The sequence below is a fragment of the Dermacentor andersoni genome, chromosome 1 (assembly GCF_023375885.2).
Source record: "Dermacentor andersoni chromosome 1, qqDerAnde1_hic_scaffold, whole genome shotgun sequence".
In the NCBI taxonomy this organism is placed as follows: domain Eukaryota; kingdom Metazoa; phylum Arthropoda; class Arachnida; order Ixodida; family Ixodidae; genus Dermacentor; species Dermacentor andersoni.
In genome coordinates this window covers 232,883,186-232,910,067 of record NC_092814.1, presented here as the reverse complement: position 1 = coordinate 232,910,067, position 26,882 = coordinate 232,883,186, and the positions used below count along the sequence as shown (strand labels likewise).

The window sequence follows — 26,882 nt, the reverse complement described above, 5'->3', positions numbered from 1 at the left end:
GCGCGCAGTCGGAAGCCGCTGATGTCGGAAGAAACCAAAACTTGGAGCAGCGGACGCCGGCGGCGGCTGCGGGAACTTACCTGGCCGCTGAAGGCCGCCGGTGAGTTGTCGGCCACATCGTAGATGACGGGGGGAAGTCCCAGTCCAGAACCACCGAAAACAGAGATTCCAAATCCGAATGATTCACTTCTCTTTAGCTGGACACTCCGCAACTCTCGGTCGTCCATTATCCAGAGCCATGTGCCTATGCTGCCCCCGCAAGGCAGATGTCTGAATTTGCCAGTAGCCGGAGCTCGAGAGCCGCACTGGCGACAGCCGCGCACCTCCACTTGTGTTCTTTTTATTCACTATCTTTGTTAGTCCACTATGCAGCAGTATTTTACTTTATAAAAGACACAAACACACATTACATTTTGATACGTTGTTATTATAGTTTCTGCTACCTTATATTATATTACTTCACTGACACAAAAATGACATTTTTAGAAATGCTATCGCTATCGCTAGCAGGCCGTTGCCACGGTAACCGAGCAAGCTTCAAAATGGATTCTCTCAATATGGCCACTTGCACTGTGAGACAGGCAGCTTGCTATTGTAGCGTGCCACGGTGTTAGAAATACACCGTGGCTGCGTGCTTTGTGCCGTTATAGTGTGAAAGTTTGATTTTAGTATGAAATATGCATTCACTGAAGGCACCACGCTTTATTCAATTTGCCCGCAACTGCTCAGGATCGGCACACAAGGCCACACCACTTGAGTACGTGCCGATTTCGTTTGTTGACATTACGTCGTGACACAGTTCCAATCGTTGTGTTCCTTCAGGTTACAGGCATCAAGGACAGCCGAGGTCATCGACGGAAAACGTATTGCTCGTGAAATTGAAGGCGAAATTCGAACAGCGGTTGATGACATATATACTAGAGGTGGTCGGCGGCCTCAGTTGACCGCTGTTCTAGTTGGAGACAACGAAGGGAGTTCAGTCTATGTGAAGAACAAGATCAAAGCTGCGAAAAGAACAGGTGCGTCATTATCATTTACGATTGTTATCATTTCTACAGCTTACATGGCAGGGAAACGGGGATTATCATTGAGCTAGGCTCGCTGAAGTCGAGAGTTCGGCGGAAGCCCGTGTGGTCGGGATTAAACATGAAGCAATAAAACGACAGACACCGACCAAAAGAAATGCTAAAAATAAATTATTCTTTAAGACGTTTCGGCTTCGCTGCGGAAGCCTTGTTCACAGTCACCTTAAAGAAACGTCTTAAAGAATAATTAATTTTTAGCATTTCTTTTGGTCAATATCTGTAGTTTTATTGCTTCAGCTATGCTTGCTGAACTCTTGTAACGGAGAAAACAAAAATTTTGCTATAAACGGTATTTCGATAAAACGAGAGTGGATATTTTACAGAAGTTCTATTGATGGAAGTTTGCTTCAACCTCGCTTACGTACATATTATAATCAACCCATTTTTAGGCTGATCACTAAATATGCAAGTGGCACTAAAGTCAATTGGTCACGATTACTGCCAAGGTCAAATTAACTTCATCAACAGTTCGAGATGCAACCTACTCCATCGTTCAGACAAAGCAATCTAACCAAGCTCTTTTTTAAGATCATTGTCATTACACTTAGAAAACACTCATATCTCCGCAGGACAAACCTTGCTGCAAACCAATGAACTAATATGTACGCCACAAAAACGGATCCCATATAGGGCAGGCATACCACAAAACTGCTGCTTCTTTTACGTCACTGCCTACACGTCTTTACTTTGTTGCATGAAACCAAGCACATGCCCTGCACTTGTAAATACAGTATTAACAAGTTCTGATGAAGAGTCATCCTCTGAGAGTCTAACCCCAGTATATTTGACTGAGGAATTATTTTTTATCTGTGTGTCCCTTAACAATCTGATTTTGTTAACCTTCCTTGTAAAGCTAATGTGTACACATTTATTTATTTTTAGAGACATGCTGTTAATGACACCCTTTTTCTAGGCGCTTGAGGTCAGTTGCCAATAAAAAGCACTCTTTCTCATCGGATACCCTTGCATACAATACACTATCATCTGAAAATGATTGTATCTTCAATTTGATGCCATCATACCTGTACTTGCTTCATGCCACCTGTTTTATTCCTCAGGCTTGCCCCATCTAAAGTTAGATTTTGCTGGCAGCCAAAATGCCGCGGAAATGTAAATTTTTGGGGGTGAGACACGAGGCTAATGAAGTTATCTAGTGTGGTTGCTTGGCCTTTGCAGTTCTGTCTGCCTTGCCTGAGTGAAATTAGAGAAGGTGAAACATCACTGTCTGGGCTACTCCATGGGGAGTGCAGGTTTTCGCTAATTTGTTTTTTTTTATGAAGCAGACTGATCATGCAGTCTATTTACTTATGATCATGACCCCCGCTGCAGTAACTCAGTGGCTGTGGCACTGCTAAGCTTGAGGTCACGGGTTCGATCCTGGTCACAATGGCTGCATTTCAATGGAGATGAAATGCAAGAAAGCTTGTGTACTTCAATTTACATGCACATTGAACCCCAGGTGGTAAAAATTAATCTGCATTTCTGCACTGCGGCATGCCTCATAATCAAATTGTGGTTTTCGCTCATAAAACCATAGAATTTAATTTAAGCTCACGACAGAATATGTATACAATCTGAATAAAACAGCCTTTTTCTAGTGAGCAGTACAGATAGACTACACTGTGTTCTAAAGGAGCCAACGATTGGACATGGCGAGTTTCATGAACTTTTCCTGAGCGAACACAGCCTAAATTTGAAAAAATGCTTTGAAATCCGTGAGGTCACAGTGACGTACAGGCGTTGGGGATTTGGTGCAAAATTTTAAAAATTCTGACCTTCATTTTCTCCTCTAATAATCAACTTATTATTTTGCAGTTAACAATGACAGAGTTTTCAAAGAATGCTTTATCCATCTAAATTAATTTAGTGTTTTGTGTTAGTGCCCCTTTAATTGACAGCCCTGGAGATTACAGGTTTCTGCTTTATTTATCAGAAGTTTTGAACTGTTCAATGAAACATCCTTAAGAATTTGTATCATTATACATATGTATATTCCTACAGAACAATTTTATGCTTTTTTCCTGCACCACATTAAATAAAATCAGGTGCAGACATATGAGCCAATGGATATTTTTTTAGAGAGAGGCAGCGAGAGAGAGTCTTTGCATGTGGCGTGGTCATCTTACCATCTTACATTTGTACCCATCAATATATGCAGCAGCTGCAGCCATGTTTTGACTCAGTGTCCTCTAATAATGGTTTCTTTGAATTTGTTCTAACTAAATTTTTTTCAGTAAGCACAGTACCTTGGTTATATGTTTATGGACATCAACAACACTGATAACTAAAAGCAATAAGTAGTACATTGCAAAAATGGAACACAAAATGAGTGCATCTTTGGCAGTAAGAAAATTAAGCTTCATTAGCTTTATGATATAAAGAGATTGAAATATGTCTGCAACTTGTCACAGGCTTCTACAAAATATGCAATTCACTAAGCAGCTCTCTTTTTTTTATTTAACAAGGGGGGGGGGGGGTCGGGGGATGATCACTCAATAAAATGCATCCAAGCTACCTGTGCTGTTTTAGAAGGATGACACTACTGAGACAGGTGGCCTGAGAAAACTGACAACACAGGAGAAAGCAAATGGTATGCAACACTCCTTTGGGGTGCTCTAAGGGAGCAAGGACAAGAGGCACGTGGGAAATGTGCGAGTAGCTGAAGTTCCACGTAGACCATAATGGACACAAGAATGCATGTAAAAGGGAATGTGACAATACATGGTGTGAGAGTGCCACTTTTCCACTAAAATTCCCCATTGGTACACAAACAAAAAAATAATAAGGGCTGCCACAGCACAATTTAAGAAATAACTTTTGATGGAAAACAGCATACTGACTAGCTGCATATCATAAGAAGCCTACAAAGACACCAAGGACAACACAGGGGAAAGTGATTTCCCCAATGTTGTCTTTGGTGTCTTTGTTTGTTGGCTTCTTATGATATGAATAATAAAAATCGGGCCCCTCGGTTAACCCCCTTTCTTCTCGTTCACTAGCTGCAAGGCATACATGCCCATGTGACATATTGTGGGATGGTAACCTATTTCATTACAATGTTTTACCACTCTATTAAATTATGTAGTTCTTTCATGTATCACTGTGGCAACTTATGATTTCTTATGTAAGGAATAAAAACATTTTTATGTATTTATTTATTTATTTATTTATTTATTTATTTATAGATACTGTGATCTGAAATCAGATCATAGCAGGGTGGGTATACATAGAAATATGCAAGCATGTAAACACATACAGAATTCATCGGATATACAGGCATTTTTCAAACATTGGTGAAAAATACATAACATATAAGCAAATAACACACACAAATTCATAACATTGGCAAGCAATTTTCAAACATTGATAAGGAATTCTGGGTAACAATATCAGAACTAAGATTATTCCAGTCTGTTTTTGACCTAGAAAAAAATAATATTTGAAACAGTTATTCTATACGTTCATGGGGGTTATCGATAAAGCATGCCTTCGTCTCGTGTTATAACCTGATGAGTAAGTAAAGAACTTGGAAGTGTTAACCTTATAATGGCCATTTACAAGTTGAAAGAGGAACCTTAATCGGCAAATACGGTTGCGCACAGTCACCGGGGGTAATCCACTGCGTCTTACAAGCTCACCAACAGATGCACGGCCGTATGAATTAAAAGCAAACCTAACTATCTTATGCTGTACACGTTCCAGTTTTTTAATATTGGTTAAAGTGAATGGGTCCCCAATAATTACGGCATATTCCAACAACGGACAAATGTAGGAATTGTACGCCAGTAAACGAACACTAGACGTAGATGATTTCAGTGAGCACCTCAAGAAAAACAGTTTATGCAAAGAATTTGAAATAACAGTATCTATGTGCTTCATCCAGGAAAGCTGATTGGTTATCCATAAGCCCAAATAGGCCCATAGGTACCTCTGATAGAGATACGTTGTCAACATTATATGCAAATTGAAGAGGTTTTTTCTGATGTGTGATTCCCATAAAAACAGTTTTTTCAAAATTAATTGACATTTGCCATTGTTCGCACCAAGCAATGACCTTTGCCAGGTGATTATTTAGACGCACCTGATCGTCAACAGAAGATATCTTTTCATACAATATACAGTCATCTGCATAAAGTTTCATGGAAACTGAAAGTTCTGCGACTATGTCATTAAAAAATAACAGAAATAAAAGTGGTGCCAAAACGAATCCCTGGGGGACTCCAGATGCAACCTCTGCATTGTTAGAAGAAGTATTGTTTAAGGTGACAAATTGGTGTCTGTTAGTAAAGTAGGCTCTAATCCAAGTAAATATCTGTTCATTTTTTATATAATACCCTAATTTATGGATTAATTTGTTATGTGACACCTTGTCAAATGCTTTACGAAAATCCATGAACACAATATCTGTTTGCTTTCCTTCATTAATCGCCTGTGCGAGATTGTGAACAGTCTCAACTAATTGAGCACATGTAGCAAACCTATGTCGAAACCATGTTGGACATCTGTAAGTACCTTGTGCTCTTCTAAGAAACCTAATAAATGTTGATGAATTATATGCTCTAAAATTTTGCTCAATTTAGATGTAAGAGATTTCGCCCGTCCTCCAGTCATCTGGTAGGGAACCATCGTGTAAAGATCTGGTGAATACGACATACAGGTACTTAGCACACCATTCCGCATAACGCTTTAAAAACGTGTTTGGTACATTATCTTGTCCTGGTGACTTTTTAGTATCAACGTTCAATAGCAAATTAAAGACGCCGCTCTCAGAAATAACGTCAGATATAACAGGAAGCGATATAGAAAAGTTGGGAAGGCAACCATTATCTTTGGTAAATACCGACTGGAAGAATTTGTTAAAAGCGGAACAAACGACAGTCTCATCACTTACACATTTGCCATCTATCATGAATCCACTGGTGGAAGAAGATTTAGGTGTGGTTTGGCACCAGAATCTCTCGGCAGACGTTTTAATAGATGAAGGCAGGATCGTTCCGTAATATTTTTCTTTGTCACAAATTATTTTCTGTTTTAGTTGTTCTGAAGTGCCTTTCACAATAGGTTTTAAGGTTACATTTGTTCTTGATTTCGTTTTTAACCTTGTAAGCCTTCGCTGTAAGCGTAACGTCTCACGAGAAATCTATGGGTTACGATGCACAGAAGATTTTGCAATTTTTGGAAAAGAAACGGTGGATACCTTCAGAGACAATTCCCCTAAAGGAAAGCCATAAGTCATTTATATTGCAAGTGCTGTTTCTGAAGTCATCGAAGTAGAATGCAAGTATATCGAGAATAGATTCATCATCAGCACGAGAAAAATTGGGAAACAAATGAACAACTGTTTTTGCGATCAGGGTAGACATTTGACAAGCTCAACAGCACAGCTTTGTGATCAGAAATCTCGTTTGTGACTTCACAGGTTATCGCATTTCGAATGGCGCCACTTACAAAAAATAAGCCTAGGATTGAGCCTACGGCTCCCTGTACTCTCGTGAAATTATTTACCATTTGCAGTAAGTCAAACGTGAATACAATATCAAAGATTGTGTCATCAACACTGTGAGCCGAATGCAATGAAAAGGTGTGCCAATCAATGTTTGGTAAATTAAAGTCCGCTGCCAGTAGTATTCTGTCATCCGATTTTACATGGCAGTGCATATATTCCCTTAAGTTTTCAAGTACTGCAACAGAAGAGTTTGGAGGCCTATAAGAACGCCAAGGATGAAACGGAGCTTGTTGATGTATGCTTTGCAAAAGACAGCTTCAATATCTTGCGTATCTGGCATACTAAAAAGTTGTATTGATGATTTGTACAAAATGGCCACTCCTCCAACTCTTCTGTCGTGGTCACCCCGAAAGACCTTATAGCCATTATGCAAAAAAGAAGTAAGGCGTGCAGACAGGACACAAGTGTCCTGTCTCTTGTGTCCTGTCTGCACGCCTCACTTCTTTTTTGCATAATGAATCCTTACCAACTAGCTCAGCTTTCTGTCGTTCTAACCTTATAGCCCTTACATATTTGTTTCTATCATTTTGAGACATCATCTTTCTTGGCAAATAAGCAACAGCACACTAAAAACTAATATGGAGGAAGATGTAGACACAAGTACTGACTTTCAACTGGAAAAGTTATTGAATAAACAAGTTAATGACATTTTTCTGTCAGTATCATAACTTTGGGACATGCTGAGCCAGTGAGTGGTCACCTAAAGGAGTAGTGACACAAAAATGTTTATGGCTATTCACTCTTTACAAATTGTTAAAAGTGCTGATGTGTCAGTGAGCTTGGTGCAGTGATAACTAGCTACAACATTATTGTTCTGCTGAAAGCTGGGCATAGGCTGCATCAGCCATTCTTTCCTCTTTCGCTCCACAGTTATCCACATTCAATACAAAAGCATGGTCCTATGCTGTTGCTTCTCTGATAACACTCGGTGCCCTTCTCTCTTACTCTCCCCTATTATCCCATCATCTGAAGCTTTCAGCAAGATGGTCACAATGGCGCTACACGGACCCATATGTCAGTGATATCATGTGACCGGCGCCCCCCCCTGGCATTCATTACATGTAGAAGAGCCATTAGCGACAAATTCTATGCTAAAAATCCACACTCCATTGGCCAAATGTCTTAGCACGTCACATTAAAAAACAATATAACTTATAGCTTGTGTGGCAGAAATGCATGACAGAAATTTTATGTCAATGCTCCTTTAAGACAGTGCTTCTCACACTGTGATACATGGACCCTTGGGATCCTTTTGAAGAATTTGATGGTGGGGCTACAAGGGCGGTTATAGAAACATGTAATGGAGAAATATCATATTTAGAAAGGGCAAGCAAAGCACCTGGCAGTGTACATCGACTGCCTATCCAGATGAAGTGGCATTCTCCACTTTCATTCAGATCAAATCGAAAGCAAGAAACAGGGTTGACACTGAACTAGACTTAGGACCCTCACTGTCTTCAGTAAAACTTAGCACCCTTATTTCCAGCATGCAACAGCGTTTTTCTCATGACGAAGCACTTAACATATAACTAGGGTTTAGAGTTGTTGGTATTTGCCGATAAATGGCAAAAGGGACCTGCCGATTCGAATATTAGCAATTCAGTTTATACCGAACACTGCGGAATCTAGGGATTCATCATAGCTGGTCAAACTGAGTCCGCATCATGCGACCAAACCCAAATGGCTGCTGGTGGTGTCTCTGGCCAAGCAGGTTTTCTTTTTTCAGACCTGCCAGCATCATCCTAACCTCTCGACCTTTGTTTCTCTTTCGCTCTGATTTTCTGTGGAATACAGGAGCTTCGCCTGCCACGTCACAACTAAAGGGGATCAGATAAGAGAGCTTTGAGAATGTACAAGTACGTTTCTCCCCGCTCTTCCTGCGTGTCCACATCAGCTTGCATGTCTGGATGTGGGAAAAAGCGACTATTATTTGTAGGTGTTAGAAGAAAGAAAGCGGATGGCCGACATGTAATTCTGAACATGCGCCAGCAGGGGAATGGGTTAACGGGTTAGAAAGTGAACAGAATAAAAATAGACGAAGAATATCGGGAAAAAGAAAAGCGGGCTACTTGCAATCTGTGCATATTGCTACGGAACAATATGTGCGATCACGAAAAGGTGAGCAGTGCGAAGACAACGACGACGAGAGAAGCTAGCGCGGGCTGTTGCCTCTTCGCCAAGCGCAGCGTATTTTCCTGTAAATATACTTGTACATAGCTTTTCGTCTGCCTCTTCCTACGTAACATATCTGGTGGAGGTGGACATTCCCTGTACCTCGTCACGGAGCTTCGCAGTGGACGGTACGTCGAGCCTTCCTTCATGGCTCCCGGCGACGACAACCGGACTCCCCCGGCTCCGACACCTGCTGCCACTTCGACGACCTACATCACTCTCCCCGCTCCCCGTGATCCTGGCGTATTCTCGGGCAAAGATGGGGAAGACATCGATGACTGGATCAGCCTGTATGAACACGTCAGCCGCAATAACCGGTGGGACCCTACTATTATGCTCGCCAACGTAGTCTTTTATTTCGGTGGCACACCTAGAGTTTGGTATCGCACGCACAAAGATGAGCTCACTAGTTGGGATTCACTTAAGACACAGCTTCGGGACTTGTTCGGCAACCCCTACGGTCACCAACTTGCCGCGCAGAAGGCGCTTTCCGGCCGTGTGCAGCCGTCAACAGAGCCCTATGTCACGTACATTCAGGACGTCTTGGCTCTGTGCCGCAAAGTTGACACCCACATGACTGAGTCAGACAAGGTTGCGCACATCCTCAAAGGCATCGCCGATGACGCCTTCAACTTGCTCGTTTGCAACAACGTAGCGACGGTGGATGCTGTTATAAAAGAGTGCCGCCGCCTGAAACTCGCTAAAAGCCGACGTATTGACCAGCAGTTTGCCCGTCTGCCCAACACCCCAGCGACATCTTCCTGTGCCGACACTCCTCGTCCCAACAACACTGCCGATGTTACCAGGATCGTCCGGCGTGACATCGAGGCCGCCTATCCGGCTGCCTTCGACTCCAGTCCCACCAACACATCTGCAGTCACGGTCTCACTGATCCAGGCAGTTGTCCGCCAAGAGTTCGAAAACATGGGTCTTCACACCATTTGCTCGGCCCATCGTCCTGTTCCTACGTAACAATATTTACAATAACGGCTACTCCCTAACGGAATTCCTCCCTTGCAATAGACATCATCAGCTCATGCCAACTAGGGAGATCAATAGGGTAAGCACACAACCAGAGAGCCTAGTTCAAAAGACATAAGCTGACTGGTCGTTATGGATAGAATAAGACTCCAGCAAATTGTGTGGGCCCCCATCTTCATTTACATACCAACGTCGAGACATTTAAGCGTGCGCTAAACTTGCGCACCCCAAGCACATATGTCGACACCTGGCATGTACAGAACTGTACGAAATCCGTGCATCTTCCCATGCAAGATATTGATTACGTGAGAAGAAAGATAGAAACACTTCATTGAACGAGGTGGTTCAGTTCTTGGAGGCTTTCAGCGCAGAGCGTCCAAGTCCGATGGGTATCGAGGTGCTCTCTATGGTGCCAAGCAAGGAAGGAATGGAGACTGTAAAAAAGAATTCATTTTTATTTATTTATTTATTTATTTATTTATTTATTTATTTATTTATTTATTTATTTATTTATTTCAATACCGTGCAGATATTTAAATTCAACTGTGATTAATCTGTCTCACTGTGTTTATGACAATAAAGCTTTCTAATTTTACTGCTTCCTTGCAAATACAAATACTTGAGAGCAGTTTTTCAAACCCAAGTGCCGAAAAGGCAGAACTGCAAAGAAATAGGTACCAATAAGTGCTGAATTTTCTGATGAAAATAAATGCTGCCAATTTTTTAAAAAATTCATGCCGAAAAATTCGATCCCTACATATAGTCCTCTCAGATTGAAAGATGGCATATTTTTAGTTGTTATTGGTCCATGATAATACCTGACCTTCTGTGCCTGCCCCTTCTAAAAAAAGTAAAAAAATAATACAGGTGGGCAAGTATCAACTTTTTTTAATGCAAATAATATGTATAGAATATCAAATCGAATATTGAATAGTCAAATGCAGACGTGTTTACAGCAGGAATATTTATTTCAGTATAATTAGATACCACGGCTGTACTAACAAGTGCATAAAAAGAAAAGCAAACTATCGGGGACAAATAATTAATTTTAAACACAAGATTGCCATTTGCAATTAGAAAAACTGCAGGAATAGTGCCTCACCGATATTGGAGCCTGGATGCAAACAAGCTCTCCAAGAAACAATGGCTGTTGTATGAATAGCTTTCCAAGAACACTAAATAAATAATTGCCAAATGAAGCTCACAAGTTGTGGCAGAAAGAAAGCTGCTGGAAGCCTTGCGGGACCTGGACACATGTAAGAGGGCATGTTGCAAGCAAAACCTCACTGGCTGTAGCATAAAAGGTAAAAAATGCTACATAGCTAGACTAACAAAAGTACGAAATGACAGACTACGTGCAAAAATCGCATGTTGCCATGTAGACTTCCACCGCAAAACTGAAAACAAAGCTTGCATTACCCATCGTATTTGAGCATTGCTTCGAAAACATTTGTTGTTATCACACTTCTGATAATTAGCTATATTTTCTTTAGCAGACAGAGAACTAGACGTAACTAGACTTAAAACAGTCAGTTGCTGCAAAATACTTAGTTAGTTTCAAATATTCTAAATTATAAAATAATTCCTTTTTGAATATGAATCGAATACTACACACTAACTGTTCGTATTTGTATTGAAAACTGAATATTCATCCATCCCTACACGCCGTGGTTACTCAGTGGCTATGGTGTTGGGCTGCTGAGCACGAGTTCGCGGGATCGAATCCCGGCCACGGCGGTCGCATTTCAATAGGGGCAAAATGCGAAAACACCTGTATGCTTAGATTTAGGTGCACGTTAAAGAACCCCAGGTAGTCGAAATATCTGGAGTCCTCCACTACGGCGTGCCTCATAATCACAAAGTGGTTTTGGCATGTAAAACCCCATAATTTATTTTTAATTCATCCAACCTTAAATAATAATAAAATAATAATATGTACTTACGGTGTCCTGAATAACCTGTCAGTGGGGTGGTAAAAGTTTGAGTTCACTTGACTTAAAAATATACATGAGGCATAGCTGCATCAAAGTAGCAGCTAAAGCAAACTTGAGGGTAGTAAAAAATTTTCATTGCATCTATATTATCCTGTTGACTCACAATGGGAGCATTGAAGAAAACACAGAATCTTGAAATATAAAAGATGTAGACAGGTAATGTTTATCTGTGAATTTACGTAGCACTGTTTAGCACTCACTATATTATGTTCATTCCACCTCTACAGCAAACAGATGGAGGTATACCTTTTTAATCATGAAATGCTTTTAGCTCCCATTGTTGGCAACCTTCAGAGACCTTGAGCCAAAATCCTGAGCCGTTATCCGGGCACTCAAGATGAGAATGGAATGAGAACATCCGGGCATCGTTGCGAGAACAAAATGAGATTGTCCGGACAACCGTTCAAAATGTGAGAAAATGCGGCCTTTGGCCCCCAACCCTTTGTACAGGACTGCATTACATACGCTAGTTACTGCCCAAACAGGTTACGAAAAATATTGCCTTCGAGTTCTTCCTAATGTATGTTCACAAAATAGCAATGTTCAGAAGGCAGATACAGGGCACTATATACTTGATTGTCATCTTTTGGCGCTGAGACAGGGTTGCTTGTGCTCTTTTCAATGCCAGTAGTCTGTGAGTTCTGCGGTGCACCTGGCGCACCGGCAGCAACAGCAGCAACGGCAGCGTCCGGCACAATCGAGCGTGCCGTGGATGGCTGTTTGGCCGAGACGAAACTTGCAGTGATATTGTGAGATGGTTGTGGTTCTCGTAATTACTCCAACCGATCTGCTTTGTCAGTAGCCATTTCATGCTTACATCTACTCTTGATTACAGGAGAGCCAGCAGTTTTTTTATTTATGCATACTGTTAACCCTTTACTAAGAGTGCTTTTTATGACGAGCATGAAATAAACTATACATAAGAGTAAATATAGAAAAATTACGAAGATCCCATGCACTGTGGGAATCAATGTAAGTGAAGCTTTCTGTGCTGTTTGCTATGATTGACGATGATCAGCGGTGATGTTGACGGGGAATGTTTCATTTGTTCAACGTTTAGTTCAATACAAGAGTGGTGAGTTGATGTTAAACGTTGCCTTGTGGGCACTTCTGTTTGTTTGCGTAATACACAGAACACACAGGGAGACATGTTTGCTTGAGGCGTTGCTATGTGTCATCGATGATAATTTCTAAGAGAGTTGAGCATTATCATTGCCTCACATGGCACATCACATCATGGCAGAAGTGTTAAACTTTAATTGAATTTTGGGACTGTATGTGCCAAAACAACAGTCGCATTATGAGGCATGTCGTAGTGGCAGATTCCAAATTAATATTGACACCCTGGTGTTCTTTAACGTGCACCTAAATCTAAATGTACTAGCGAGTGTTTTTTTTTTTTTTTTTTGCTCCCTACGAAATGCGGCTGCTGCAGTCAGGATTGAACCCGCAGCCTCGAGCAATGCAAAAGCTGCAAAGCTACTGCAACAGGCACATAAGTGTTGATTTGATGTGCGACTGCTTCCTTAATTTAATGTTGCCTGGACCCTATGGTGCTTTAATGCGGCTTTGCATCTGAACATCCTGCGTTAGTTGTCTGCTTAAGAAATTTGCATGGTGTTTATTTTTCAGAAATAGCAGAAATGCACTGTACCATACTACACCTTCACTCAAGTGATATAGCGCAACAAAAAATGACACGGACATAAGAGAAGAAGAACACCAAGCGCAAACTTTCAACTAAGTTTATTGTACCACTGAACCGGTTTCATATATGTGAAGCAGTGTAGACTCGTAACTGTGTTACACGATTGCGCAGTTACATTTTCATGTAAGTGCATGCGTAGTCTACACTGGTTCACATGTTGTAGGGGTTGAAGGAAATCCCACCGCTGGCGCCAGTTGTCGGAGTTGAGGACGGACTTCGGGATGAAAAAAACTTGGGGGATTTATTTTACATTATGTACAGAGAGGTGAGACTCAAGTAACAGTCGTACAGTCATTACGGGCCGGCAGCAACTCGGACGCTGCGGCCCGCGGCAAGAAGTTCAAGAGAGGTCAATCAGGGAATGCTCTGGGATCCTCTAGAATGCTTCTTTTAAACCCTTCGAGGACTGGAAGTCGCGTCATGTTCGGCTAATGGGAGAGCCCGCTCCGATGACGCCACCTTCGGCCAATGGTAGGCTCCCGTGCGGTGATGTCACACCCGGTGGCTCTCTGCGGTCTTGCCTTGCTGACTTGCAATGCGCTTCTTCAAAGGCGGACTTCCACACCGTCTGGTCGTCACGGCGAATTACCGCCGTCAGGCCGACCCGGTACAATAGCGCCGTCTTGGTCCGGGACCCACTTCCAACAGTGCCGGGCTATCCCCTCGCTTTTCTGGAAGAGTCAAGCAGTGAATAGCGACCGCGGAGCACACGAAGTGGGGGCCGCCAACTTGTTTGCACGTGTCTTGCCTCAGGAATGTGTCATCCGTGTTTCTGCATCCCTTACTTAGAAGTTGCGCGATTCGAAGTGGTCTGGGGAATTTGAAGTAGGCTCAGGAAACAGCCCCATATCTAACAGCTCGTCCTCGCCCCGGATGTTCTGAATGGCCGGTGAACTCAATTCGCTGGCCATGAGGAACGCCGAAAGAACCTGCAGGGTATTGGTGTCGAGCCTCGTTTGACGAACTTCGGGATCCTGGGCCCTGGAGAACATACGTCAAACAAACAAAACAACACAGCGCTGCACCACGCTTAAGCGCAGGCTCTTCACCCCTGACTCGCCAGGCTATTACTGAGTCAAAAATGAACCCTGATCTTTTATTTCCCCAATTTTGACTAAACAGTTCCAACCACCCTTCCAAACCGCTATCCATTTCTCCCCGAATGCCGACAAGACCAGAGTACCATTGTTGTTGCAAAACAAAATGTCGTTGACGATGCAAACAACAAATGAAAACAGCCAAACATAACTTAAGTGGCCTAACTACACGAACAGCATGTTTCCAATCTATCGCAGTGGCGTACTTATCGCACGTATTGGTGCCACTGAACAATCTGGTCAACCTCACAAGTACGAAATCACAAGCGCACTAGCCTTGTGGTCACTAAACAGAACGCGTACTGGCGTTGTAGGCAAACTTTTCATTTATGCTTACTCACGTTTCTTCCCTGAAAGTCCTACAGGACACGTGACTTAAACGAACAATTAAACTTGCGGGACTTGCACACTCCGCAGAACCCTTAAAATAATGCGTCTTTTAATAACTCGTTCCAAGCATACCTATCAGAGGAGTCAGAATACGGCTGCCCTCAACACACGCCAGCAACCCAGTCATAAATCTGCTTCCTTCCGTCCACACAGGACACGCGCTAATGGAACTAAGAATGCTTCTCAGTGCAAATCATGCACTCACTGAAAACCTACGCGCTTAACCTTAGAAAATTCAAAAACACTCAAAAAGAAAGAAGGTTAAATAACACACACGCGCGTTACGATAGGCCTTTCAACAATAACCTTGACCCTCAGGTTACTCACACATACAAAAAGAAAGCCTATTTACTCATTAACTAACACTCGCGAGACTACATGTTTACACAAACCTCATCTTTCAAATCTCGGAGCTTCTCAAACGAAAACACAAACAAAGCTCAAACTTTACACATTGAAAGAAATTTTAGTCTCAATTCGCGAAAACTTTCCGATGCTCAAAAATAAAACAAAACAGAATGTGTTACTTCTATGGAAGCTCTCTTTGACTCCCGTTCCAAATGCTTACGTCTGACTAATACTTTGAGTCGTACTCGAGGCGGTCGCGGTTTGAAAGCTACTCGGGCTACGGAGGAACAACAAAAGGGCTGACTCACTATCAGCTCCCCCAAGACGTTACGGTCTCCTGCCAATTTGCATCCTGGCGCCCCGCTTTCCTCACAAACTCGATTGACCGCTTCGCTACTCCCCACCTGGTCTCGTCCTGCCACCTTGCGCTTCTTCGTACTGCACGCTGAGCTATAAAAAGAACTACGGAACGACGAGGAGTTTAACAGCCCCGTGCCCTTTGTCCGCGTCCGTGCAGAACATGCTTCTCGGTCTCCTTTTGACCGGTGGCTCGAACGTTGTCGATGCGTCAACATCGTCAGTGATGACCGCACCTTTTTCCTCGCACCCTGCCCTCTTGGGTCTCTCGCCATCTTTGGCGGTGCTACATTAGCTACCGTCTTTCGGTATTTACCGCGCTTCTTTTTACGGCGCTTTCTTTTGCACTCGCTTTCATGTCGCCTTCTCGTGCCTCGTGCTGGCCGGTACACATTTCGTCGGCCCGGATCGGTCTCTTACCCGCACAGTCTGAGTGATTTACATTTAAATCTACTCTCACTTTGCCTCGACTGGCGGACAGCCCAACCGACTCTGGAACAATGCAGCAGGCTTTACTCGAGTTAGACAACTCGCACTCTTGCGAACTGCCCTCTACTACTTTGCCCAGCTCACGCTGTGCATCGACACACAGTCCGTCGGTATCGATCGCTGTCTCACGCGCACAGTCCGAATGATTAATAACTGAACCATCCCTATCTAGGCTATCTAGACTGGCGGAGAGCCGCACCAATCCCTGAACAATGCAGTTGTTCTCTCGTGAACTACGGAGCTCGCCATCCCGAGAACTACTCTCAACTGCATCGTCCAGTTCGCACTTCACTTCTGCACACAGATCTGACTCTACATGGGTGCTCGCGTCTATCGGGTCAGCAGTACCCTTTTCTTCGCTAGCAACCTCGCTAACATAACCAGCGACGCACACGCGCGGTAACTGTGCCAATTTGTTCGCAGCTGGCCTAGCTGTCTCTACAGTCATCTGTTGGCACAGCACCTCGTCGCTCTCCTTGCGGCCTTTAACGGCCTCTGTTGCCACTAAGGCATCGTTAGCAGCTAGCCTTTTCCCTTCCCTTATGAATCTGCAGCCAATCTCACAGGCACTACTCTTCTCGTCGGCTTTTGGCGAAAATCCACTCGATGCTGCCTCATTCTTTCGCTCTGTACTACCTACAGAATTCTCAGACAGCCGTTGTCTCTGTTCCATGAACTGATCACAATACTGTATCTCTTTGATCAGTGCTGCCTTCTCTCTCTCATAGTTTTGCTCACGTTCACGCTTACGTTCCTTCTCACGTTCGTGACGCTCACACTTAAGAGTAAGTTCTTGAAGCTCACGCTTCCGTTCATTCTCGCGTTCTTCATGCTTACGCTCACTCTTACGTTCACGACGCTCTCGCTCACGTTCACGACGCTCACACTCCCGTGGTTCCTGTATCACCTCCCAAGCAAGCTCAATGCTTTTGCCGTCATTGCCACTATCGTTAATCGCCTTTATGATAGCTGGCGTTTTCATCCGTTCGTCCGCCTCAACTCCCAAGTCGTCGCACACCAACAACAAGTCTAACCTCGTCAACCTTCTAAGATCCATGGCAGCTGCCCCGACAGGTGGTTAGAACTGTTTTCCTTAATTAATTTGTGCAAATACACAATGCATCAAATTCCCGATTCCCAGAACTATCAAAATGAACACACAACATTTGAGTCTGGCGAATCAAAAGGAAAAAAACCACACGCTCACTTATGGTTGCAGCACCGTGCCATCCGGTTCATTTGTCCGCTGTTCCCGGTTCCTCCGGACTCCCTGGGTCGAAGGCTCGCTCTTCTTCGGCACTCCCAGTTTCTTCGGACCTCTTTCGACGAAGGCTCTCTCTTCTTCGCTCTTCCCGGTTCCTTAGGATCTCTCTCGACGAAGGTTGATCCGTAGCGCTGCCACCAGCTGTTGCATTCGGAGGCGATCTCACCGCTGCCAACCAGATGTAGGGGTTGAAGGAAATCCCACCGCTTGCGCCAGTTGTCGGAGTTGAGGACGGACTTCGGTATGAAAAAACTTGGGGGATTTATTTTACATTATGTACAGAGAGGTGAGACTCAAGTAACAGTCGTACAGTCATTATGGGCCGGCAGCAACTCGGACGCTGCGGCCCGCGGCAAGAAGTTCAAGAGAGGTCAATCAGGGAATGCTCTGGGATCCTCTAGAATGCTTCTTTTAAACCCTTCAAGGACTGGAAGTCGCGTCATGTTCGGCCAATGGGAGAGCCCGCTCCGATTACGCCACCTTCGGCCAATGGTAGGCTCCCGTGCGGTAATGTCACACCCGGTGGCTCTCTGCGGTCTTGCCTTGCTGACTTGCAATGCGCTTCTTCAAAGGCGGACTTCCACACCGTCTGGTCGTCACGGCGAATTACCGCCGTCAGGCCGACCCGGTACAATAGCGCCGTCTTGGTCCGGGACCCACTTCCACCAGTGCCGGGCTATCCCCTCGCTTTTCTGGAAGAGTCAAGCAGTGAATAGCGACCGCGGAGCACACGAAGTGGGGGCCGCCAACTTGTTTGCACGTGTCTTGCCTCAGGAATGTGTCATCCGTGTTTCTGCATCCCTTACTTAGAAGTGGTGCGATTCGAAGTGGTCTGGGGAATTTGAAGTAGGCTCAGGAAACAGCCCCATATCTAACAATGTATAAAACCGATTCAGTAGTACAATAAACTTAGTTGAAAGTTTGCACTTGGTGTTTCTTCTTCTCTTAAGTCCGTGTCGTATTTTGTTGCGCAATATCACTTGAGTAATGGATCACCAACTTGCCCGGAATGTTGCTCTCATTAACCACACCTTCAGTTTGCCAGCAACCGCTGTTGTCTATGCTAGTGGTGTTTCCTTGCCTTCTCACATAATAGTTTCCCTCTCCTACCCTCTCCACCTGTATGGGAACTGTAAACAAAGAGTGGCAGCTACGAAACAGCCTTGCCACTCGATTCACTCGTTTCGCGACTGCGTTGGTTCTACTTTTTCTCTGCCTCCCCTCTCCTCTCTATGATTCTATCTACGTCCCCTCTGGTCTTGCAAGTTAGTAGAAAGGTAAGCGCTGCTTTTCTGCAATGGTTTTGCATTGTCACGGATTGCTACAGCTGTCAAGAGGCTAAGGTGGCGACACCCAGGCAGCTCCAAAGGCACATGCAAGGTGATGGAAAGGTCCAAATGAGTTTTTGCATCGCCTTTCCTCACTGTCATTCTCCTTCCATGTATATACATGCTCTGAGCAAACCCCCAACATTGTGTGCAAGACAGCCACAGAAGCAGTGAGAAAGCTAAAGAAGCAAAGAAAGCTTTGCCTTAAAACAAAAATCAGTGTGAAACAGCACATTCACGGAAGTACATATCCACAGAGCATTTCATTTTATAGACATCATTTGAAGCATCAAATGAGAAATTGGTTTTGTAATTCAATTACATTTAGAAGAAAATCAATTCAATATGTACCACTACTTCGAGTGCTGGCTGAGGAATGTAATCATGGTTAATCCAGGGGTTTTTTTTTTCTTAGCGCTTGTAAGTGGTTATGTTTATTGACATTACTTTGACCTTAAAGTACTTGAAAGATTATTTTTAACTGATTTATAGTTTTCCGTTTCCAGGGTTGCACTATTGGCATTCAGTTATTATGCCTGTCCTCTGGTACAGTGAACAAATAGAATGGTACTGCACTATTACCAGATCTCATAATTCACAGATTAAAAGAGTACTGACAGAATTTTTGTCTGGCCCAGTAATTATGATACAAAGCCTCGATTCCTTGAAAGCAAAGCAAATAATTGATTGTGTCACCTTTTAATGCAACCATTTAAAATGCTCACAAAATACAGCATGGCTTTGAATGTGAAGCAAGCGGTTGGTTAAATCATGGAAAGCGAAGGTGGCAGTCAAGTGGTACCACACAATACTGACACCTGCTCCTACACCAGGACCGTACTGCCAAAAGCTGAGTGCACTGGGCACTCAACAGGATAAAGGGAGAGAAGCTTAAAGGGATTATGTTTTTAAAGAATTGACAGCAGAGGATCATACTTAGCTCGCTCTTGAATGTGGAGAAGCAGAAAATGGAGAACGATGGAGAGGCCATTAGGTGGCGCGCTGCCAGCTTTTCACAATGAGGTAGGTCATTGTGTGGTCTTCTACCACTGTCCACTGTACTGGGCTGAGTGGCATGCATTGTCTGGTTTGTGATACCAGTCAAACTACCATAACGTAGATTTTATCCCACCATCCTGCGCCACCTATTTACAGTTGTGTTCAACATAAGCTGCAACACAGTATCCATGGATGAAGGGGCTCGAAGACTGCCCAATGGCAGCATAGACATATGAAAAGTTGGTTTAATAAATTACAGGCAATTGAAACGGTGTCTGGTTCTCCAATTTTTCATATAATTGGCACTGCCATGTGGTCTTGGAGCCCCTTTTACCATGGGCCCCAGTTTGCAGCTCATATTAAATGGGACTGTACATTCTGGTGTTTACTAATGTGGTGAAAATAAAAATTCAACTCAGCCACCTGCTTCAATTTCCACTCTGCAGCCAGCTTTATGCTTCATGACTGAAGCCGCATTGCACTTCATGCACATTTTAAACTGGTTGCAATAATATACAATATAATGAATTATTGCATGCAGGGTCAAGATGTTGTGGTTTGATAGTGTCATAATGGGGTCGAGACCTAATAAAGCAAAGAAAAAAAGAATCTAAATCAAACTAAAATTTAAATTTTACTTTAGATGAGAATATCACAAGTGTTTGTGGATTGCACTAAGAAACTTGCCTGAATTCATTGTGGTAATAAATTTCACACCTGTGCTATTGAAATACTCTGACATTGGAGGACCCTCATTGGCATGGTAAAACAACAAAAATATTAAATAATCAAAATGCCACATTACAGTAGTTGTACATGGATGTATTCACCATGTATCGGCAGTTTAAAATGGCATCGTCTTGGGAAGTTTGCTAACACTTGAAAAGCATTCTATTGCCAAGATGCAAATGTTGGCACCAAAATTAAGTTTTCTTTATTAAGCAGCATAAAAGCACAAGCAGGCAACACTTCATTGTCTCTCTTCCCTCCTCTTCTTTTTCTATCCAGGAATAGGAGGTGATTGCATACACCTCCCTTCTACAACCACGCAAGCAGGACTGCTTGAAGTTGTGCAAAGACTAAACAATTGTGCCAGTGTAGATGGCATTCTTGTCCAACTGCCACTTCCATCTCACATCGAAGAAAGTGTCATATGTAATGCAGTATTACCATCTAAGGATGTGGATGGTTTTCACGCCCTTCAAATGGGAAGGCTGTGCTTAAACATGGCTTCCCTTGCTCCGTGCACTCCACTGGCTATAGTTGAGATACTTCAACGCATTGGTAAGCATTTGTAGACATAATGTAACAAGCTTTTATTCCGGTATCTTGGCGCACTAATCGTTGATATTTCACATTGTGGTGAAGGTGAAAAAACTAGCTTTTATGCTGCTACTTAGAATATTTTTTACCTAATAAATAGCTGGGCACACCGTGAATAAAAGTTGAAACATCCGATTGATTTCCCTACATGGTTTAGGTGGATTCCTATTTTGCTATAATGTTGGTTTTGCCATGGTATCATCCAGTTAACTCAAGTAACTGTGCAGTTTGTCTTTCACTAGTACAAAGAAAAGCATGAACCCTGTAGTTTCCAGTGTTAAGGTGAAAAAAGGCTCATGTGTTACTCATAAACGCATTGTAATAGATAAAAAAAAACTTGAGAGCAGTGCTGTGTTTATAATACACTGGTAGCTTGTGCCATAAAAGTTGTCATTTTTTAATATGTTCTTGTCACTGGTTTGATGCATAAATCATACCACTTCGCATTATAATTTTGTCATAATGATGCTGCAGATGGACACTTTTGTATCAAAATGTAGCTCGTAATACTATGCATCTACCATATTAACATGAATATAGGTCGACCCATATCCTGTTATAAAAATTTTAGAATTCAGTGCCCTTCCACTCTTTGAAGAAGGATGACCAGCGAAACTGTGAATGTGGGCCCCTTTATAGTAAACTGCACCTCTGCCACGGGTCGGCCCGGCATTGCACTATCTTCGGGATGGGCCCGCATATGGAGAGTGCTTAACACCTGCTTCACCTCCGTCGCGGGTCGGCCCAGCATTGCACTACCTTTGGGATCAGCCCACGTATGGGGAGTGCTTAATGCCTGCTTCACTTCCGCCACGGGTCAGCCCGGCATTGCACCATCTTCGGGATCGGCCCACATATGGGGAGTGTTTAATGCCTGCTTCATCTCTACCGCGGGTCGCGACCCGGTATTGCACTATCTTCGGGATCAGCCCGCATATGAAAAATTGTTGGTCTATGTCCATGGAGATGAGATCTGCCAGAACCTAGCCATAAACAGCTTTGCTGTAAAATCCTGAACATGACACACCTGTATTTGCCACAAGCTCTGCAACTGAATCTCGATAGTCGATGCCACAGGTGGCATGCTCGTCCAAACTGCCAGAGCAGTCGTCCTCATCAGATGCTTAGCAGGTATACTTGGCACCCCAAATGTCATCATCCTAAACGCCATCAAGTGCATTGTATATGCAGGATTCCTTGAAGCCAGCCTAGATAATCTCCAGACCGGCTTTACGGTGAGCACAATGGAGGAACTTCGTTAGCTCAGCACTTTTGCTAGACTTGTGCACGAATATAGATTGAGATTCTGTGGCCATGAGTATAGATTGATGGCTAATTTTGGTAACATTTCTAAAAAAGAAAAGGTTGACCTATATTCGAATAAATACGGTAGTCATATTTATAAATGTGAGCATGACTGACCTTTAGGTCATACTGTATGGTCTGAAGTATGGAGTGTCATCTGGTCAGAAGGGACCATTCCTTAGTTTTGTCTTTTAATCTTTAGACACTTGACAAGTTCGCACCTTACTTGAAAAGCTATTGCATAGAGAACAGCCTGCTAATGGGTTAAAAAACTCACCAATTAAACATTTTAATTAAGGATGTTACCAGCAGCCATAAGTAAATGAAAGTTGTTACTTTTATATGAATATATTAATGTATGCTGCATATTTTGAAGCTGAACACACAGGTTGGAGCTTAGTTTCCCAAAAAGAAAATCACCAAGATTTAAATGGCCCTGAAACACTTTTTGAACTTAGTAATAAAATGTTGCTGATCTGTAAAAGAGGCTCCTGTGAACATGTGAGCCAAATATTATTGCAGTGCACAGAGTAGGGAATTTACAATCTCTTCCAAAAACAATGAAAAATCACTTGCTGTCATCTTTGCAGTGTCATCACCGCTAACAACGAAGCCTAGCAACAACTATTGGCTATTTTCATGATTGTGAGAACATTCTCAGTAATGCTATTATTGCTAATTTTGAAGTAAATCAGTGAAAATTATATGTCTTTGATCTCAAAAAAGACAGAAAAAGCATTTCATCCTTGCACTGCTGGTCTACACACAACAGTTGTGCATAGCTGTATGGCTTCCGAGATAGCAGCGGCATGCTGCATAGCATAGATGCTGCGACGAGCGCTCTCACCGGTGACATGCTCAACTTTTGGGTGGAGCCTTGCCCTTTTACCACCTTCCCTGTCTAGCTTCCAGTGCACTAGTGGAGATGAAAGGAGATAGAAAGCCACTCATAGGTGCGATTACTACATCTAACTCCCCTTCTACTTGTAGGATTCGAACAATTTTTGCAGCAGGGAATTCATAAGGTGGCAACCTTTAATAGTGAGTCCATTGTATGTTTAGTTAGAAAAATGTTTCAAGAACCCTTTAAAAGGATCAACTGCCCACCACCTCAAACCTCAGTCTATAGTCGAGTGTGTGATGCTGCACAGTAAATTTCGCTGCAGTTACAAATTACTGAAACTTGTCAAATTTTGAGTAACACACACACACAAAAAAAAAATCCATAATTGATGTTTTCCCAAGTTGTATAAGAAAGGCCTGACTTCTTGGTGGGAAGAAAACTAAGAGGCCCCAACAATCTGAGATGCTTTGTGAAAAGTGTGGTGGATGTCTTATGTCATTCATGCAGCAAATAGCAACGGTGTCATTGCTGCTAAGGGAGCCAGCTGCTCTCTATTACTCAAAGTTACGTTGCTACAGCTATCTTAGTCTCCTGAGTGGCGTTTCTTGTTGCTACCTTAGTGATCACTGTGAGTTCATCCTTGTACAGATGTGGACGGAGAAGTTACTCATGGTGTAAACAAAGCACCTGAGACAGATAGCTCCAATCCCTCTTGCCACACTTGCAGCCTTTATTGGCATTGATTGGAAAGCATGGAGGAAGCGCTTTTGGCTGCAGGCATTTAAGGAGGGAAGAATTTGCCCCATAAACAAATATGATTCGGCATGGCACTACGGAGAGTAACATCAGTGCTTCTCATTCTTTTCCTTCCTCCATAGTGGAACAACACACAATATTTCGATACCCATCATGCAACAGAGAAAAAAATGTCTACTTATACAAGCCTAATGTTTGCAACGCTGAGTGTTAAAAGTTGGCAGTGAATCATCTAGAGGTATAGAGCTAGCCAAAAACTAAAATATAGTGTGTGTAAAAGTATTGCTAGCTGAAGTTCAATTGACCCTACATAAGCATAACTGTGTTATCATCAAAATAATTAACTACATTATTCCCGTGTTCTGTTCACCATCCAATTTAAGTTCGTAGCTTATCATTTATCTTGCTTTTCCCATCAGAGATGCATACAAGAGGTCTTGATTGCTTTACGTACTCTCATGTCAGTAATTGCTTTCTGCTGTTATTTTGTGCCTTTGTTTCTTTTCTACTTATACAATGAAGTTCTGTCAATAAAACTGCATTGAATCATGAAAACTTGGGTAAATAAATGACTCAACATTTCAATAATGTAAGTGCTTGAAAGCACAGGCACCTTTTGGAGCTTTTGAATACAGTGAAATCGAAAGGCAGGTCAAATAATGGAACTTGCATTACCCCCAACGGCCCTGCAAAGTCTTTCAATCTATATTTTCTAGTGTTAATAATGCTTTTTCCTTTTTCTTACAGGCATCAGTACTTATGGCAAGCATGTGCTAGTTTGTGGCCGTTCAACAATAGTTGGACTACCTCTTTCCATTATGCTTGGCTCATCAAGAGACTATGGTAGGTATCTGACTATAATAATCATAGCACAAACACATTTGATATTTTAAATCAACTTTCTGGTATCTTAGACAAAGCTATGGGGGTGTAGCTTCACTATACACATCACTATAGCGAAGAGCACCAGTGTTCTGCAGCTGCTTTTTCTTACCTGCTCCCTTAAAAGAAGTGCGTTTCTTTTTACCACATCTTGTTTGAGCATGAACATGCTATAAATTGGTAATAAATAAAGATTAAGGGGAGTGCTTGAATACCAAAATATACTAATGAAATCGAATACGAATATTACAGAAAAACTACCTTCGAATATTGAATCGAACAAAAGATATATATATCTATATATTTTTATTTCTAAACACACTGGAATGTTAAGGGCACGTAGAGTCCCATGGGTAAAAAAAGAAAAAGAAAAGGCTTACTTGCACTATTTGATACATATATGTCCTTCAAAACTGGACATCTGGACAACAGAGGAGCTTGTAAATAACAAACTGAAAGGTGATAGTATCTGGTGAATTGAGACAATGGCAATTATGAAATCTGATAATATTGTCAAAATAATAAATTGTGTCACCTAATCGATAAAACGATTCGTAGGCTGGCCAAAGGAGAGACATCGTTACTGAATGAATGGAAATTTTTGAGCAGAAGTTAACTACTTCATGTGTTCATACTGGAAGTGATGTTCTTCCAGAATAACTATAGCTACCCTGCAACAAAATCATTCAGGACAGTCACCACATGCATCTGACTTTCTTGCTGTGGACTCTAATAAGTGTTGTTAATTAACCCTTATATTTGGACAGATGCAAATATTCTACAACTTCAAATTTGAAGTTACCAAATTAAATATAGATTGAATAGTATAGACTGTTAAATTCGTATTCGTAATTCTGATTACTTGCACACCTCTAATAAACATAGATAACTACTCAGTATAGAATATAGTTGCAATAATTAAGAGTGCTATTATTAAATTACTTGTAATATTCAAGCTGTTAGTAATGGGGCATTCTCATTGACATTCTTAAAGGCGTGGCATTAAAAAAATGATTACGTTTGTTTACAGAGGCATGTTAAAAATACACAAACTTCATTGCCTCTGACTTCCTTTTTCTAGCTGCATAGTATTGAACTAGGTGTACAGCTCAATATTATGCAGTAGCATGCAATGCAATACCACTTTATGTTATACAATAGCATACAGTGCAGTATTTTGCAATAGACCAAAATGCTTGGCTTAATATGGGGCCAAAATTTGTAACATTTCATTTAGCGTTTTATTATTATTTATTTTTTACCATTCTCTGTACTGACTGGCCAATCCTAGTGATAACGTAAACGTGGGAGTGGCCTAGCCAATGACCAAGGGTGAAAATAAATGATGATGAAATATACTCTTACCATATACAATGCCTGGTCTGAATCTGACTTCGACAGGAACTTCACAATCTACACACTGTCTAAAAATATTTAAATATAACAGAGAATTCACAGTTCGATGCCATGTGCCCCCAACATTATGCACCTGCGTGATATGAGTTTTATAGAAGTATTTTAATCCATGCTAATAGGTGAAAAGTATATTTCTCCACTTAAGCACAGTTTAGTTGCTATAATTTGGCATCATTGCAGCCTATCTTTTTAAAGAACTGCAAGAATGTGTTAAATTGTACTGACTTCAGTTCTTCAGCTCAGCTTATTTTGATATCGCTAGTCTCACTAGTCTTGCTGGCGTTCCATGTATCTGGTACGTATGAGAACCTAAATTTATTTTTCAGCTGCATGTCTATATCACAGTCATGCTTGCATATTCTGCATGTTCCACATGAAATAAGCCTGCTAACCCCTTCCTGTAGCACTGGGGCTGACAGGACACTGGTCTTGACACACACCCTGTATGCACACAGAGTTTGTAATGAAAGCCATAGGAGCACAGGTCTTCATATAAACTTCCTTACATACACTCTTCACATTATTTCCTTGTATGTGCTAGATGACGTCACCTCGTCCTCGACGACGACAAGGTGATGGTTTCGTTTGACGTTGCGTCTCTGTTTACTTCCATTCCCACTGACATGGCCAAGGAAGCG

The 26,882-nt window shown here is 42.3% G+C and overlaps 2 protein-coding genes across 3 annotated transcripts in view; one reads left to right on the top strand and one right to left on the bottom strand.

The window, feature by feature from the left end:
• LOC126548498 (PH and SEC7 domain-containing protein 1-like) overlaps window positions 1-258 on the bottom strand; it is a 425,618-nt gene extending 425,360 nt beyond the window's left edge. Inside the window, exon 1 of the mRNA XM_050196708.3 lies at window positions 81-258. Within this exon, the coding sequence (XP_050052665.1) occupies window positions 81-227 (147 nt within the window). The 5' untranslated portion in view covers window positions 228-258. The remainder of the gene's footprint in view (window positions 1-80) is intronic.
• Window positions 259-529: 271 nt separating this feature from the next.
• The window catches only part of Nmdmc (NAD-dependent methylenetetrahydrofolate dehydrogenase), a 68,021-nt gene continuing 41,668 nt past the window's right edge, over window positions 530-26,882 (top strand). Inside the window, exons 1-4 of one of the 2 annotated variants that reach the window (XM_050196725.2) lie at window positions 531-757; window positions 823-1,019; window positions 20,727-21,002; window positions 24,694-24,789. In XM_050196725.2, coding sequence (XP_050052682.1) covers window positions 678-757; window positions 823-1,019; window positions 20,727-21,002; window positions 24,694-24,789 — 649 coding nt within the window. In that variant the 5' untranslated portion in view covers window positions 531-677. Of the gene's footprint in view, window positions 758-822; window positions 1,020-20,726; window positions 21,003-24,693; window positions 24,790-26,882 lie in introns of both variants that reach the window. The other variant, XM_050196726.3, reaches the window with a different exon arrangement.